At 45.2% G+C, this 16,047-nt stretch overlaps 2 protein-coding genes across 2 annotated transcripts; one reads left to right on the top strand and one right to left on the bottom strand.

Moving 5' to 3' along the window:
* Nucleotides 1–253: 253 nt before the first annotated feature.
* inpp5e (inositol polyphosphate-5-phosphatase E) lies at nucleotides 254–6,638 on the top strand. The gene is made up of 10 exons (XM_054774934.1): nucleotides 254–1,689; nucleotides 3,085–3,208; nucleotides 3,288–3,385; nucleotides 3,456–3,580; nucleotides 3,692–3,811; nucleotides 4,046–4,153; nucleotides 4,266–4,427; nucleotides 5,321–5,436; nucleotides 5,521–5,657; nucleotides 6,015–6,638. Exons 1-10 carry the CDS (start codon nucleotides 929–931, stop codon nucleotides 6,139–6,141), a joined length of 1,878 nt encoding a protein of 625 aa, XP_054630909.1. The 5' UTR covers nucleotides 254–928; the 3' UTR covers nucleotides 6,142–6,638.
* Nucleotides 6,639–6,818: 180 nt separating this feature from the next.
* pmpca (peptidase, mitochondrial processing subunit alpha) lies at nucleotides 6,819–12,433 on the bottom strand. Its single transcript, XM_054773659.1, has 13 exons — nucleotides 12,367–12,433; nucleotides 11,801–12,009; nucleotides 11,640–11,719; nucleotides 11,347–11,429; nucleotides 11,172–11,266; nucleotides 10,993–11,093; nucleotides 10,647–10,910; nucleotides 10,116–10,208; nucleotides 8,962–9,080; nucleotides 8,807–8,897; nucleotides 8,676–8,738; nucleotides 8,445–8,589; nucleotides 6,819–7,453 (listed from the first exon to the last, which is right to left on the bottom strand). The coding sequence occupies exons 1-13, from the start codon at nucleotides 12,411–12,413 to the stop codon at nucleotides 7,284–7,286; spliced, it is 1,560 nt and encodes a 519-aa protein (XP_054629634.1). The 5' UTR covers nucleotides 12,414–12,433; the 3' UTR covers nucleotides 6,819–7,283.
* Nucleotides 12,434–16,047: the final 3,614 nt, after the last annotated feature.

The following is a 16,047-nucleotide window of genomic DNA, read 5'->3' as shown; positions in this document are numbered from 1 at the left end:
TGGATGGATCCAATATACTGTATAAGCTGTGTGTTTATGAGAATGGTTGTAGTCTGCACTGGTTCATCATCTTGACGAAGTGTTCTTAATACTTTGGTAATCTTATATGACTGAAGCAAAATATTCGATACACCATGCTTACAAAGTACAAATGTTATTAAATTACCACCTTCAAATTACTTTACACATTTGTAATGACATATGTCAGACAGGTCACATTCAATTTCATAGTGTACCTAATCAGTGACCGGTGACTGGAGACAATAATTGGCTTCTGTCGCCTCCTTGTGGTTATTAGAAAGAATGCAGCCTCACGCTGCAATTAAGATGCCTTCGACCTACCACGGGTTTCTTTTCAGGCGTTAAGTCAACTTTGACTTTACTCAATATTAATGTGGATATAAATTAATTAAACTTAAACTTGGAGTATGTCAGGATTTGCGTGTATTTCCACTGTCCACCACATGAAGGCAGTGTGGCGCCTGGCCGACTCGTTCGCATCTAGCTCTTGGCAACAATGTAGTTGTTGTCAAACGTTGCTAAGGAAGTCGCCGGGCTACTTTACGCAAACCATTCTTAGGGTCAAAACGACGGTAAAGTGGGTGTAAATTTACAATAATATAACATTAGTGACACTAAGGATATATGGGAAGTCTAAATAATTCACAGTGGCTTCCACAGTGTAATGTTCTCCAAACGTTAGCTTAGCTAGCCCCGGCAGTGCTAACGCAGCAGGGTTGCTCCCTTTTTAGTTTGTTTAGTTACTAGCAGATTTATTTTATTATGATAGGTCATTCGTTTCTGTTGAGGCGATGAAACAAGTGGAGTTTGCGATAAATGTAGCTAAAGGTCGCACCGGCGCCGATTTAGCTGTTCGCTAGTCCGAGCATGTAGCTTAGCTTGTGGCTAACCTCCAACAACAACAGACATGACAGAGAATGGAGTGGACAGCAGTCCGCCCTGTGACAGCTCAGAAACAGTTGTCGGTGACAGCAGGACGCCCAAGACCACAAGCAAGCTCTGCAAAGACTTCAACAACACTCTCAAACTGCAACAGGCTACAAGGAATGCTGCAGGGGACAGTCCTTACCAGCCTCGACCGCCCTCACTGCCCAGAACATGGAAGGGCAGGAAGGTGGGCATGCCAGAGGAGACTGTCCGAGCCAGGAGGCTAAGATCCAGCCAGGAGAGCCTGAGCGACCCGGTGGGCTCGTCCACAGACTCCCTTAAGGAGGACCAAACCGTTTCACCCACAGGCGGGTTGGCTCTGAGTCCTGCATCCCCACTCAAGAGTGACCCCATCGTGGGCTCTTCTGCCGCATCAGGACCCGCCGTCTATCGAAAGAGAGGGGGCAGCCTCTCCGAGTATGAGCACAGACCGACCAGCCAGGAGCAGCACGACTCCCCAGAGCTCCGGGTGAGGTCTGCCCGGGTGCGCCTGTCCCCGCTGCAGCCCACCGGGCCGCTTCCGCCCCTCCAGCAGAATTTGGTGTCCACGGCCCTGAGGGCAGCTAATAGGATTGACAAGGATCTTTTGGATTATGGGGTGAGGAGCGGGCAGAGGCTCAATCGAAACCTGAGCGAGAGCCGGCTTCTGGACGACGCCCTGTTGGATAGTGTGTCCGTCAACTCCATGAGGTCCACCAGCAGCGTGCTGAGCCCCATCAAGCCTCAGGATGTGAGGAACAGGTAGGTGGACACGCTGTTCATAGCACATCAGACAAGCAACAGTAAAAAGTAGATGCTTAAACGCAGTAGTGATTTATATGTTATCCACTAGACCACGATACAGACCACCATTAGATGTGTTGTTTGTTGTTCGAATGTCACTCAGTACAGCACAGACCTCCACCAAGGCCGAACGGTTAACTAGCACGTGGATAAACGTTGGTTAGTTAGTTAGCAGACTACTTCTGGTTTCCTGGATGACGATGAACAGATGTGATGATTCTGCAGCTTTCCAAAATGTTCCACCTTGGCCTACACACCACCCCTCTGCAAAGTTTTGTACATGATCATGTATGTGCTATTTACTATTACGATGTACTATATTTTTGTCATCTAGAGGTTCATTTGTATCCATTGTGTGCACCAGGCCTGTGACACATGGGTGGCATTGATGGGGAGGGGTCATTTTATCACAGGGAGGCTTGCTCAGCACACTTTTTGTCAGCAGAGGTTCATAGTACAGCGGAACCTCCAATTTGTTTGAATTTAGAAACGTTTTTCTTCCCATAGGAAATAGAAATGAGTCGGTTCCAGTGTTAAATTAAACCACTCTCAACCATATGTGCAATGTTTTCTGTGTTTATGTGTTTGTGTTTGTTTAATGATGAAAGCATCACACAAGTGTAAAAAGAAGTTAGGAAGTGTAATAAACACACACAAAAAGCATCACACAAGTTAATCCTTTGATGAGCTGCAGGGTTGCATCATGGTGATTTTGGGCCATGTAAGAGACTTATTTCCCCGAGAAAAACATGGGCTAATTCTGCATTTCAGGCCCTGTCCTCACAGAAATGCTCCTGGTTTGTTTTTTTTTGGCGGGTGGAAAGAAATTTGCGTTCACACTGTGCCGGAGTAGTACATAGTTGCATCCAGACGGGAACAGATCACTGGGTAAAAACGAAGTAATACACAAGGTGCACCTACTGTAGACTCCGACGGAACCACGTGACACACCAAACTATAGAAGAAGAAAGAAAGTCCGTCATTGTGGAGTATATTACAACAAAATATCAGGAGAATGCCAACCTGGGGCGAGTCATGCCGGTCCAAATATTCAGATATTGTGTTAGCATGTCCTCAACTTTCTTCTGGTCACATGATGGCGACGCGTCGGTGATGTCATCCTTTTCAAAAAGCAGCGAATTCTGCTCATCTACGTGGAAACAACAAGCCGGCGCTTTCAGATATTTCCCACTCTGGAAGCCGTTTCCAAAAAAATACCGTTCCAGGGCACCCAGAACGCCGTTTCCGTGCGGGTGACAGGCTGAAACCATAAAATACTCTGCCGTTTTGACCTGAAAATGTTTCAGTGTGGACAGCTCCCCCAGTGTCCCCTGTGAACGCTGTCTCATGCAGGAGTTTCCTGGAGGGAGGCGGCCTGGGGAGCGGCGCCCTACTGGGGGTGGAGGAGCTCACACGCTACTTTCCCGACAGGAGGCTGGGGCTCTACATCGTCACCTGGAACATGCAGGGGGAGAAGGTGCGGGGCGGACACAGGCAAGGTGCACTTGTGGGCACCTGCATCGTTTCGGTGTAACAAAATTGTGTACGTCTTCCAGGGCTTGCCATCCAACTTGGACGACCTCCTCCTTCCGGCTGACTCTGAATTTGCACAAGACTTTTACATCATCGGGGTGCAGGAAGGTTGTCCCGACAGGTAACGGGACTTTAGGGAGCCCACATGCTTGGCTTGTGTGTCACATTTGTGCGTGATGTGCGGTGCATAGGAGGGAGTGGGACACACGCCTGCAGGAGACGCTAGGGCCGCACTACGTCATGCTGTACGCGGCGTCACACGGCGTCCTGTACCTCACTGCGTTCATCAGAAGAGACCTCATCTGGTTCTGTTCGGGTCTGTGCTCCTCACATGCTGATTTTTTTTTATTAGTGCAGTTGTACACCACAATAATAATGTGTGTTTTCTGTAGATGGCTCGGCAATAATGTTACTTTTTCCTCTAAAGAGGTGGAACACGCCACGGTCACAACCAGGATCATCTCACAGATCAAGACGAAAGGGGCTGTGGGCATCGCTTTGACCTTTTTTGGCACTTCCTTCCTCTTCATCACATCCCACTTTACCTGTAAGCTTTGGCACTTATTGAAATACTTGTAAATTCAAAAGGTTGAACCCCAGGAGAAAACTGTAGAACATTACAAGTTTTTTTTCTGAAAAATAATTTCGGGGGAGTTAATGTGATTTCTAATTTTATGGGGCCCAGAATTCTTATACGTGATGGTCATTTTGTACAATTCTCCTTAGGGCGCACTCCTTTTATGAGTTATCATATATCATGAAGGTTTTTTTCTTCTTCCAGCTGGAGATGCCAAAGTGTATGAGAGGATTTTGGACTACAACAAAATCGTGGAAGCTTTAGCGCTCCCTAAAGGACTACCTGATACCAACCCGTATCGCTCAACCTCATGTAAGACTCCACGACACTACCAGCACGCAACACAAATGATTATTTGTACGCGAGGTCCTTTTATATGCATAGTCCTTCAAGACAAACAGTGCATCATGCTCTCTGCCTGCAGCTGATGTCACCACGAGGTTCGATCAGGTCTTCTGGTTCGGAGATTTCAACTTCCGGCTGGGTCACGACCGGGCCGGCGTGGAGAGCATCATCGAGCACACAGCGGGGGGAGACATGGCCGCACTGCTGGTGCACGACCAGCTCTCCAAGGAAATGAAAGACGGTAACTTTGCTGTCGACTGGCACAACAGACTATGCATATAAGTATCCAGTACTATTCAGAAAAAGGGCCAGGACCCAAGTGCACACAGACAAGAGAGGTAACGCCAAAGTTGATACACCAAAAACTTGTCTGAAAGAAAATTGGCTAAAACAAGGTTAAAAAATGAATTGTCAACAAGAGAAAGCAGATATAAAAATGCAGCGGTAAGGGGCGGAGACTTTTCGCTAAGACACGCCCCCTATAAAGTTGCTGCGGCAGTCTGAAACTGACACGGCGCTTTCACTCAGCATTACTATATATATTTGCCACAATAGTCCCAATTAAAGACAGAAAGTGTGTGCAGTATGCCTTTAAAGTGTTCCGTCCACAATATCAAAAAGCAATGGTGAGTCTGTTTACTAATAAAACCATTAAAAAGCAATACAGTAGGCTACATTTAGTCGTTAGCTAAGCCATCTAGCTAGCCGATATGTATTACTTGCTCGCACCACCTTTTAGTTAGTTTCAAAAGCATAGCATTTTACTGATAATAAGCTCATTGCTTACCTTGTATTAGGTGTTGATTTTGTGTTTTGTTTTATAATTATCGTTTTAAATAGCAAAAAACATTATCCAAAAACTTGCAAACATGCACCATTAAATTGAATGGCGGCACCATGAATGTGTGGGTGGAGCCTAGTATGTTATACTGCTCTGTGATTGGCCAGTCTTCATTCAGGGGTGTGGCTTAGGATAGGCCGGAGGCCTGGGTAACCATGGAGAAATGAGGTGAAGACATATTTGTGCCAAGAAAAATTGCAGCATGTACAAAAATTTAAAATACAGTAAACTAAATAAATAGAAAAAAATATGAATAAATAGAATGAAATTGTCAACTATCATCTCGTTTTCAGGCTCCATCTTCAAGGGCTTTCAAGAGGCCCGCATCCACTTCCTGCCGACGTACAAGTTCGACATCGGCAGCGACATCTACGACACCACCGCCAAGCAGAGGATACCTTCGTACACGGTAATAGAAGACCCTCATCACTCAATTCCATCACCTTTGCGGGAACTTGACATTGTTGCTGTGTGGGTTTTGTGTCAATCCCAGGACCGGATTTTGTTCCGGACCAGGTACGTCGACGACATCCACGTGCTCAAGTACACCAGCTGCTCCAACATCAAGACCTCGGACCACCGGCCTGTTGTCGGCGTCTTCCACGTCAAACTGAAGGCAGGCAGAGACACGTGAGTCGGCCTTTTGCTGTTGTGCATCAAAAATACAGAAATATTAGTACACTAATTACACAAATTATTACACGAATATTTGAGAGCACAATGTCATCCCTATGCCGTTCACAGCCGCTAGGAGGCATATTTTCATAGTGTCTAGGAATTGCTATGCTAGGCGGTGATGTTACACATGCCAAAATATGGATAAAAAGAATTATAATAATAGAAACAAATTATTAAAAAGAGCTATTTATTCTATAACAAAATGATTTAAAAATACTATAAAATTCACAAAGATTAAATGACTTACTATACATACTGTAACACCGATATTTAATTTAATCCTTTTTCTACGTTATTAAACTGGGCAAGGATTCCTCTGGGAGCGGGCCAGTTTGACCGCGTCTTGTACTTGGAGGGCATCAAGAGGCGGAGCACCAGGGAGCTGAAGATGAGGGAGGCGATGAAGAACCAAAGCAGCGTGTGCGCCATCTCTTGAAACATTTCCAAAATGCCTTCTGAGAGAAGAGCGAGCGACGAGCTCCCTCTGCAAGACGTGCATGAGCATGACTCACCCTTGGTTGAAACGGGTGAAAGCAGAGTGGGCGTGGCTGCACGTGAGGGCAGGAACCTTGACACAGCAGTCAGTGCCGCTCCAAACACAACAGAGCAGCAACTAAGTTTTAATGTGTGTTTTTATGGTCATACTGCTACATCAGTGTTAAAATGCCTTGTAACTTTTGTAGTCAAGTCATGAGGCGCTGCTACTTTAATGTCACACTTGATGGTATATTTTACTACATTCATGATGCCTTACATGCCTCATAATACGTGTAGCTTTGGATGCCATTAATCCATGTAATGAACCACCATGCAATGATCTGGCATTCCCTGTAAAAAGACAAAAAGTGCCTGTTTGCATTTCCTCAGGATCGCTTTATCCGCATCTTTTTCTACAGATAAACAATAATAAAAAAAACTTTCTTTTTTAAATGTCTCACAAAGCGTTTTTTTTTTTTTTTTTTTCCAGTTGTGGGAATCAATTGCTTTTATTTAACAGCTGATTTTTTACACAGTCCGAGTTAAGACGACTTGCAGCTTTTAAAAAGACATTTAAATGGTGTGCGTGAAGACATGTAACGTACATGTCTTCACGCACACCATTTAAATGTCTTTTGTGGCCATGACCATACAAAATGTTCTTTATTGAAATGTTAACTTGGTGTCCCAAGTGTTAATTATTGAAAAAGACACTGCATGATTGTTAGTGCTCATGTTGCTGACGGGTTTTGCCTCTTTAAGCCTCGTAATCTGATTATCATCATGTATAATTATTATTATTACCACCATCTGGAAGGATATCTTTGAATGCAAATCAATACTGAGTGTTGTGCAGTCCTTTAAAAAACAACAAAAAAAGAGAAAGAGGGTACATGCTGAAGTAAAGCAGCAAAAGAAGAATAAATACAGGAACTGTGCTGACGCAGGTGAATTACTGTAGAGTATGATGTGTCCTTTCTATAAACAGGCCTGGATGTGAGTCCCCCTCCCAGAGAAAGCAGAGTTCAGTGTCAGGAGGCAACACTAGCGTACTGCTTAAGTCCTTGTTTGCGTGTGTTCTGGACACCGACGTCGACGTCTTTATCGGAAGAGGCGGTACATGCGAGGCAGCCGTCCGTCCTTACTGGACAGGGCGGCCTGGATGTGTTCATAAGACGGCAGCTCCGTCAGGTCCCCCAAGGCCGCTACGGCCGGCTTGCTGCGCATCATCTTGGTGGTCACCCTCTTGATGTCGCTGGCCTTCACGTCGCCTGCAACCAAAGACCACACTGGAGTCATCACTCTTTTTGACTATGAAAATGTTGTCTTTTTTTGCTTTCGTTTCAGGAGGCACAGAAGCATATCATGCACAGTCGTGACTATTCATGTGATAGACATACGTTTGAAGGGCAAACTTTTTCCACAGTGGGTTGCATACTGAAAATCAAAGGCCGCTGGGGGCCACGCTGATATTTTTATTTTTTAATGTCATAAAAACGCTTATACAAAAACCCTCTACATATATTTAAAGGCAAATCTTTGTTTTATTATTAGTTATTAGTATCAACATCTCATTTTCTTCTCTTTACATTTTGCCTTTGTGCTCTATTTTTCCCATTTTTGCTGTGGGTTTTTTTTGTTGTATTTCTACAAAGTGCCGCAGGCCAATAAAAACAAGCTGCGAGCCACAAATGGCCCCTGGGCTGTATTTTGGACACCGCTGGTCTAGGGATTGCTATGGTATTTGGTGATGGGTTCCGCAATGGCCCTGCCATTGACTAGCGACCAGTCCAGGGTGTACCCTGCCTCTTGCCCAAGGTCAGCTGGGGTAGGCTCCTGCAACCCCAGTGAGGATAAGCGGCATAGAAGATGGACGGATGGGTTCAGCAATGTCAAACTGCAAATTTGTTTTAAATTATTAAAATAAATACAAAATCATCATAATACAATTCATATACTATAGTAATAGTCGTAATAATTGCATATTTAAATGAATGAAAATTGGTCTGCTATTGGTGTGTGGTGGGTTACTGTTCTCATTTTAGTATTTTATAGAGTTTAGCAAAAGGCTGCAACATAAGAGTGAACTCAAGAGCAAGGATTACAGCTCAACGTGAGATCAGGGAATGCTTTGTGTTTTCTTTCTTTTCTTGGGAGAATGAACAGAATAAGATTTTCATTGCATGGTATTACTGCTGTTTTACCATGCACATGACAATAAAACTCTCTTGAATCTCTCTTGAATCTCAAAGCAGCACTCACTTATTAGTGCACACAGTTCATGAGGCAGCTTCCGCTTCCCCGTGGACAGAACCTGGCGGCCCACGTCCTCAAAAATAACCGGCCTCGCCTCCAGGTTCATCATCAGCATGGACTTGAGCTGCGTCTTGGCTCGCTCCAGCTCCATCTGGACCCGTGGGGAAGGAACAATCTTAAATTAAATGAGCATTCCAAAAAGGACAGGCTACACTAACGTTGGACTAACGCGTATACCTCCCCAGCGTTTCCCGCCATCTGAACGAACTCTCGTGTTATTATCTCCACCATCTCCCGAACCTGTAGAGAAGTCCCAGTTAATACCAACAGATTGTTTACAGTGGCGGCTGCACTGTGCTTGAACCCACCTGTCTGGGGTCTGCGCTGGCGTGGATGCACAGCAGGCCGCTGTCCTCGTAGCTGTGATGGTAGGACGTAGCGTTGTACATCCAGTGATGCCTTCAGCACAAACAATGACACTGTCAGCAGGTCAGAATGAATCATCACGACGTGCGTGTTTTACCTGTTGAGCACGTTGAGGTAGAGGCGTGTGAACATGCCTTTCCCGGGTCCTCCCGCAGAAAAGGAGCCCCCTCCACCCATCATCATGTTGAGGACGGCAAACGGGATGAAGTCGTCCTCCTGTCGTGGGACGACAAAAAAAAGGGTTGAACAAGCAAGCTAAAAGAAACCAAACAAAATCAACAAAAAGTAGGGATGCACAAGCTGATACCGATACCGATAACGTCCTGCTTCTCAAGGCTGATATCTAACATATAATAACGTTTTAGATCTTTTTTTTTTTCCTCAAATATAAATATATGTATGTATGTATGTATGTATGTATGTATGTATGTATGTATATGTAACCCGCCCTGTTTCGCAACGCCCGCACTCCCTCTGCCTTAAGAGCTGCGTTGAACACGCAGTCGACAGTCCGGCCTTTTAGCCGTGTGGTCAGCGCTCTCGCCTCCCATTACGAAAGTCCTGTGTTCGAGTCCCAGTGCGGGCGTTGCGAAACAGGCGAGTTACATTGGTGCCGTGACCCGGATGGGAGTGAGGTTTGAGGTGTAACGGATGCCAGCCTGTGAGGCTGAAGTGTACGTTGGTAAACCTCACTCCCTCTGCCTTAAGTGCGAAACAGGGCGTTATAAAAACTGTGTTTGTGCACACCTGAAGGTAACGACAACTCAAAAAAGCTGGATTTGACAAACTGTACCTGTAGATTTGTCCTTAACCAAATACATCGATAGACAGATCCCAGCCCACACGGGCCGGGATCTTCAGGGATGATGGAGGACGCCGCAGCAGGCAGCTTCTTTGGTGGCACGGGCGTCTTAGTGGGCTTTCGGGGCACCGTCGTGGCAATGCTGGCATTTTGGGTTTGGTGTGTTGAGGGTTGTTTTTTTTTCTCACGTCACAAAGTTGGCTAACTAGCTAGCGTGCGAGGTATCGGAGGCAGTGGGGACGTCCCACACGATTTGTTTACAACACGTGTTTGCAGCACGTGATTTGCTTATGCTAACCTGCCTAAAGCACAGCCTCGCCTCATTGGAGCGTTTTTTTTTTTTTTTAATTATTATTGGCCATCGTAGATATGTGTTAATGCTATCAGACTTATCGGTCATAATTCCTCACATCGACCCAATAATTATCGGTCCGATATTTATCACCTACCAGGAAGGAGCAGCTCTCCAGGCCGATCATGATGTGGGTCAGTTCCGGGATGGGGGTGGGGCCCAAGCTCACATCGGACATGTCCTTCTCCATCTTAAAAAGAGACGCATGATCTTACTTTGACCCCACGCTTTGAGAATGCTAAAGGACCGAGAGGGCTGACGTCAAAGCAATAAAGCCATTTATGAAAACAGAAGTACCGCCTTATCACCGGTCAAAGATCCTCTATATAAGTGGTCCCCAACCTTTTTGGCTCGTGTTCCCAAAAATCTACAAATGTATTGATTTTAAGTGTTTTTTTTTTATATCATTGCACCTGAACGTTTCCCAGTGGTTGGGGACCCCTACTCTATATGACAAGAGCAGTGTGCTGTTTCTAAGGATCTATGCTAGTCAAAGATCATGTATATGACATGAAAAATGTTTGTCAATATCCCTTAATAATAAAAATACTGTGCAGTTTAAGGATCGACTGCTAAAACGCTAGTCAAAGATCCTCTATGTCTATGTCATAGGAAGGATGTAGCTCACCTTGACAATGCCGCCTGTGTACTGCGCCACAGAGAGGTCCACGTTGGCCGCCGTGCTCTCCCCCCACACGGGCTTCACGCCCAGCAGGTACCTGCGGGCGCACTCCACCAGCTGCTCGTGATCGATGCCCACGCCCGCCAGCACCATGCGCTCGGGGCAGTAGTAGCTGGCGAGGTAGCGGTGCAGCACCTTCTTGTCGATCATGTCCACGTTGTCCGCGGGACAGAAACGAGGCAGTCCCACCGTGTTGCCTCGATATGCGGCCTGTCGGGAAAATGAGGCGACGATGATGGTTTTGAAGCCCGGACAAATCGGATCAACGCCTCGCACACGGGTCAACACTCACGGCGTGGATCATCTCTGTGAGTAAAGGCTCAGGGTCAGGGCGCATGCTCAAGTCTTCCAACTCGAAGCGAACCGCCATCCTCGTCATCTCGATCTCCTCGTCTGGATGTAAACACACCGCACGTCAGAGAAAGGCTGCGATTCAATAAGCAGACAACAGCAATGAAACACACGACTCACCCAGCAGGCGGGGCTGCAGGACAGCGTCCGAGAGGAGACTGACCACCGTGTCCAGGCCCTTGACTTCGGCGGACACGGCATACATGGTGGTGTCTCTGCAAACCGGACGGCCATTGCATGACAGCAAGTTAACACCAATGAAGCTGACAAGTTAGTGCATTTAAAGACGTCATACCTTGACGTTTGGCAGTCACATATGCCTCCGTGTTTCTCCAGCGTCAAGAGAATCTCATCTTTACTCCCGTATTGTGCTGTGGACTACAAAGATGGAGGGAGACAGTAGGGAGATTGTGGTTAGAATAAATGATAAACTGATTATTTTTTTTTTACTTTAATACTGATGTGGAGTGCATGACAAAGTGGAAAGGAAAGCTCTCTTTGACCAAATGGTCATGTATGAACAAGTATATTGCACAACACAGCACCACACCTCTATTTCCATATCTGAGAAAAAGTAAAAGTACTCACAGAAAAAGCAAGTTTTTCCATAAAGTGTGCGATCCCACTCGGGTACTTTGCTTCATGTCTGGATCCAGAGTTGACTAGTACTAGCACAAACATTTCAAATTAGACATATTTCCGTGAATTAAACAGATGATTGATTAGTTATTTCAGAGTTGACCACTTACTCCCAACTGTGCAGAATTGACCGAACTTGTTTTGGGAGGCAACTTTGAGGCCATTTTCCAAGGTGGTGATTCTAGTTTCGTACTTTTCCTGCCCGTCCACGGATGCAAAGACGGGCTTAGGGATGCCAGGCAGCGGGGAGGACAGAGAGATGTTTGGGTATCCTCCTCCACCACTGCTGCTGTATTTCCGGTATGCTGCTATTCCAAACCTGTTGGCACAAGACAAACTAGTGTATCCTCTCTAGTCAATGAAGATTGATTAGCCTGTGTAGAAAATACGGGAGACTATTTCGATATAAAAGGTGACTTATTTAATTTCAAAGGCAATTTTAAAGTTTTACCACCAAAGTAGCTACCCTAAAGCAGTAGCATAGCGACATTGACAGCTCTCCATTAGCATCATGCTAACACTCCGAGCTCACGCTGGACGATCGCGAAAGTAACAACACGTATAAAGTAGGCGACGACAACTCATAATATACACTAAACGTGCTGCTACGTGCGTCTGCCGATTACTAAACCGCAGCTGGTGAGCAATTATGTTCCTTTACGGAGTAGCTTGTTACCTTTGAACACGACTCCAGGTTCTGCACCGGGACATGTGAGCGGCCATCTTGAATTGCCCTTATCCGGAAATCCACCGGAAGAAATTTACTCAAGCACTTCCAGTGTGTCATACAACCCGGAAATACGTTTTTTTTTAAAATTAAAAAAAAAACAAAATAGTAGCAGACGTATACACAACATGTATATAATTCAAATAAAAACAATGTAAAACTAAATAAAACATAATGAATAAAATAATAATAGTGAGGAGTGACAGGATACAAAACAAATTATAGTGTAAGTTCTTTATATATTTTTTGTTTTCAGAGGAGATGATCCAGGGTAAAAGTGAAATTCCTTCGTGACAAGTCAGTAAATGTGTTGTTTTGTAAGTATGCATTTATGAATATAATGTATGGGCAGAAATAAAGGGCAAAAATATGTTAAACACTGCATAGGCCGAACACTAAATTGTATTCATCGTACCTTATATAGTTGAAGTTCAAGAGTTTTATTGTCATATGCACAGCAAAACAGGTGGTTATACTATGCAATGAAATTCTTATGTTCATTCTCCCTAAAAAAAAGAAAACACAAGAAAATGAATAAGAACAGAAGAAACAATAATACCAATAAATTAAAAGCAACAATAAGATGTTCAGTGTTATGAGTGTGTGCGTGTGTTGCGTGCGGCATGTGTGAGTGCTTCGTTGAGAAGCCTGATGGCCTGTGGGTAAAAGCTGTTTGCCAGCCTTGTGGTCCTGGACTTCAAACTCCTGTAGCGTCTGCCTGACGGTAGGAGTGTGAATAATGAATGTTGTGGATGTGTGCTGTCCTTGATGAGGTTGTGTATAGGACCGCACGGTGGCCGAGTGGCCGACATTCGGTCCACATTTTTGCCAAAATTTTGGCTTTTAAAGACTGTGCTCTTAAACCTTTGATCAGCTGATGAACAGCCTATTTCACTTTAATTGTTCTTTGCAATAAATTGCTGACTCGCATTTTTTTGGTCTCACTTCCATTTCTTCTTTTTGCACTTTGAAGCTCTACTTAGAACCTCCTTAAGATCCAACAGTGCAAAATGTAAATTCTTGCAGTTTGTCAAAATTTTGATCAGGAGCATAAACTACAATACCTGCTGAAATAAATCATGTTTTTTCAATCACTTAGACACAAATAATGACAAATATGATATTTATTTGCCATTGCCAGGAAACCGTGTGGCTGCTTGATGATCAAATCAATAAATTAGCCAAATGACAAGTACGCCCAAGTCTGGCAAACAGCTCCATTTGTGTCACACAATTGAATTAGCATTTTGGGGCACCCTAACCGAACAATTGATTGTCGCTAAGAGCATTCCGCTCCCCATTACTGCATCAATTTTGGCCAACTCTGCACTAACTCTGGCAATCTCGCCTATTTTGCACCACTGTGGACGAGCGGTCACACCGAACAGGACGTCTCCATCCACACCAGCCACGATGAGCTTGGTTTTGCGATGCGCGGCGGTGCTTTGGCTGCTGTCTCTGCTCAGCTCAGCGTACGAGCTGCAGGACACCATCCACTCTCTGAAGGAGGAGAACGTCCACCTGCAGCAGCGTCTGGACAACCTCACCCGCGCGCTCAGGGACCTGAAACAGCTGCTGTCAGAGCATCCTAAAGGTATAAGATCATTTTGAAGTCAATAAATGTAGCTTAACTTCAAGAAAATCATGCTTTGACACAGCATCCGAGGGGGGACACGGCGCCGAATACCTGCACACCTGGAGGGAATGGTCCAAACACGGTGAGATCATCAAACTGTGAGGCCATTCGGTGCGTACGTGTTCCTCATGTTTTATGTTTGGGATTGCAGGTATCAGTGGTGAAACTCACCAAATGTTGGAGCAAGTCTTCTGTGAGTCGGAGCTCCACGGAGCTGCTGCGCCGCCACTCTTCTTCACCACGCCCGCCTTCGTCCTCGTCTCTCTGATGGCTCTGTCACTCCTTTAATCCTCACTCCTGAATGCAACACCTGAGAAAAAACTCACTTAATAGTCATTTACTTGCTATGTGTAACTGTGTGTAGAGCTGGGGTGTCCAGACTACGGCCCAGGGGCCATTTGCGGCCTGCAGCTCGTTTTTGCTTGGCCCTCAGCATATTTTAAAAATAAGATGAATTCATTATAAATGATATGTTGTTAGAAATGACATGAAATTGTGTCGTCACCTATGACACAAGCTGAGACAGCAATATTTTGTTCAGACAGCGTAGCATACATTGACCTACACTGCGTTGGTTTGAGCATCGTTAATGTACAAAATGTATCAAAGCGGCCCCCCCTGCTGGAAAAAGTTTGGACATCCCTGGTTTAGAGAGTCATTATTCTATGAATTGAAGTAAATGTTATATTTGCTTTAAATTGTATTGTTTTTCATTCCTTTTTGCTTCTGGAAAACATGGAATTGTCCAGAATTTACAATAAAAAGTATCCAGGTGACATTCTTATTTGATTCTTTTAAGAGTCACTATATATATTTTTCTTACCAGGCATTTGGAACTTGTAATATGACATGTTGTTTTGCTTATCTGAAGTCAGGTTTCTTATGTTACTTTTTGCTGAGTCAGTTAGGCCCCCAACGATGACGGTCTCTGTTTTTCTGGAGTTCAGCTGAAGGCTGCTGTCGTTCAGCCACTGCTTCGGTAAATTGAGAGCTTTACCTTCCGGCTCAGCTCTTTCTTCACCACGACGGTCCGGCACAGCGACCGCATTACTGCGGACGCTGCGCAGATCCGCCTGTCGACCTCACGCTCCAACCTTCCCTCACCCTTGAACACTCCTCCACCTGGGGCAGGACCTCACTCCCAACCCGCCCGTCTCCGACTGACAACCAAGGCCTCGGATTTGGAGGTGCTGAGTCTCATCCCAGAAGCTTCACACTCAGCTGCAAACCCCCGCCCCCAGTAAACGCTGAAGGTCACAGCCTGATGAGGCCATCAGGACCACATCGTCTGCGGATAGCAGAGACAAGATCCTAAGGCCCCCGAACTGAACTCCCTCAATGCCTTGGCTGTGGCTGGAAGTTCTGTCCATGAAAATGATGAACAGAAGCGGTGCACAGGCATAATAATAATAATAATAATAATAATAATAATAATACACTTTGTCACCTATAACACACAGCAGCAATTCAAAATATCAAAAGGCCCCCAAATACATGGATTTCTGTCCCCATAGCCACTTGATGCAATACATTTGTAGCATCAGAGTACAAATGTGATGGTTTTGGACCAAAGTGTGATGCTGCTGCAGCTCCTTTTGGTGCATTTCTGCGTTTGATGTCGCCCTCCATCCAACAATGTGACATTCTGCCCGCTGAAGCAGTCTTTGTCTGCTTAATTAAAATCACCCCTCGCGGCATAGATTATAAAATCGGTGCATTTGTACTTTCAATTTCCATGCCATTATGCTGAACGGAGCGTCCATTTACATTTGCAAGGCTCCCAGGGCGCAGTGCGAGCTGAGGGACGCACGGCGGACAGAAAAGTGAGCATGAAATCTCAACAGAGATGAGTTTCAGGAACAAGATGTGTCTCCTTTATATAAGATGCCCGTTCCTCATTGAACTACATTTCCACAGCCAACTGTGCCAAGTGCACTTTAACTAATGAGCTCAAGTATTGATTGGCTGACACTTTGGATAAAAGCATCGAGTGG

This window comes from Dunckerocampus dactyliophorus, chromosome 4 (assembly GCF_027744805.1).
Source record: "Dunckerocampus dactyliophorus isolate RoL2022-P2 chromosome 4, RoL_Ddac_1.1, whole genome shotgun sequence".
Classification (NCBI taxonomy): Eukaryota; Metazoa; Chordata; class Actinopteri; order Syngnathiformes; family Syngnathidae; genus Dunckerocampus; species Dunckerocampus dactyliophorus.
The sequence above is the reverse complement of the archived record's forward strand: the minus strand, read 5'-3'. Positions and strand labels throughout refer to the sequence as shown.

Excerpts from the sequence above, each read along its gene's own strand:
- pmpca (XM_054773659.1), bottom strand. The coding sequence starts at position 12,413 with ATGGCCGCTCACATGTCCCGGTGCAGAACCTGGAGTCGTGTTCAAAG. Across the intron at positions 8,898-8,961 it reads TACCTCAACGTGCTCAACAG|GCATCACTGGATGTACAACG; the intron begins GTAAAACACGCA and ends TTTGTGCTGAAG. Across the intron at positions 8,739-8,806 it reads CCAGCGCAGACCCCAGACAG|GTTCGGGAGATGGTGGAGAT; the intron begins GTGGGTTCAAGC and ends ACTTCTCTACAG.
- inpp5e (XM_054774934.1), top strand. The coding sequence starts at position 929 with ATGACAGAGAATGGAGTGGACAGCAGTCCGCCCTGTGACAGCTCAGAA. Across the intron at positions 4,428-5,320 it reads CTCCAAGGAAATGAAAGACG|GCTCCATCTTCAAGGGCTTT; the intron begins GTAACTTTGCTG and ends TCTCGTTTTCAG. Across the intron at positions 5,437-5,520 it reads AGAGGATACCTTCGTACACG|GACCGGATTTTGTTCCGGAC; the intron begins GTAATAGAAGAC and ends TGTCAATCCCAG.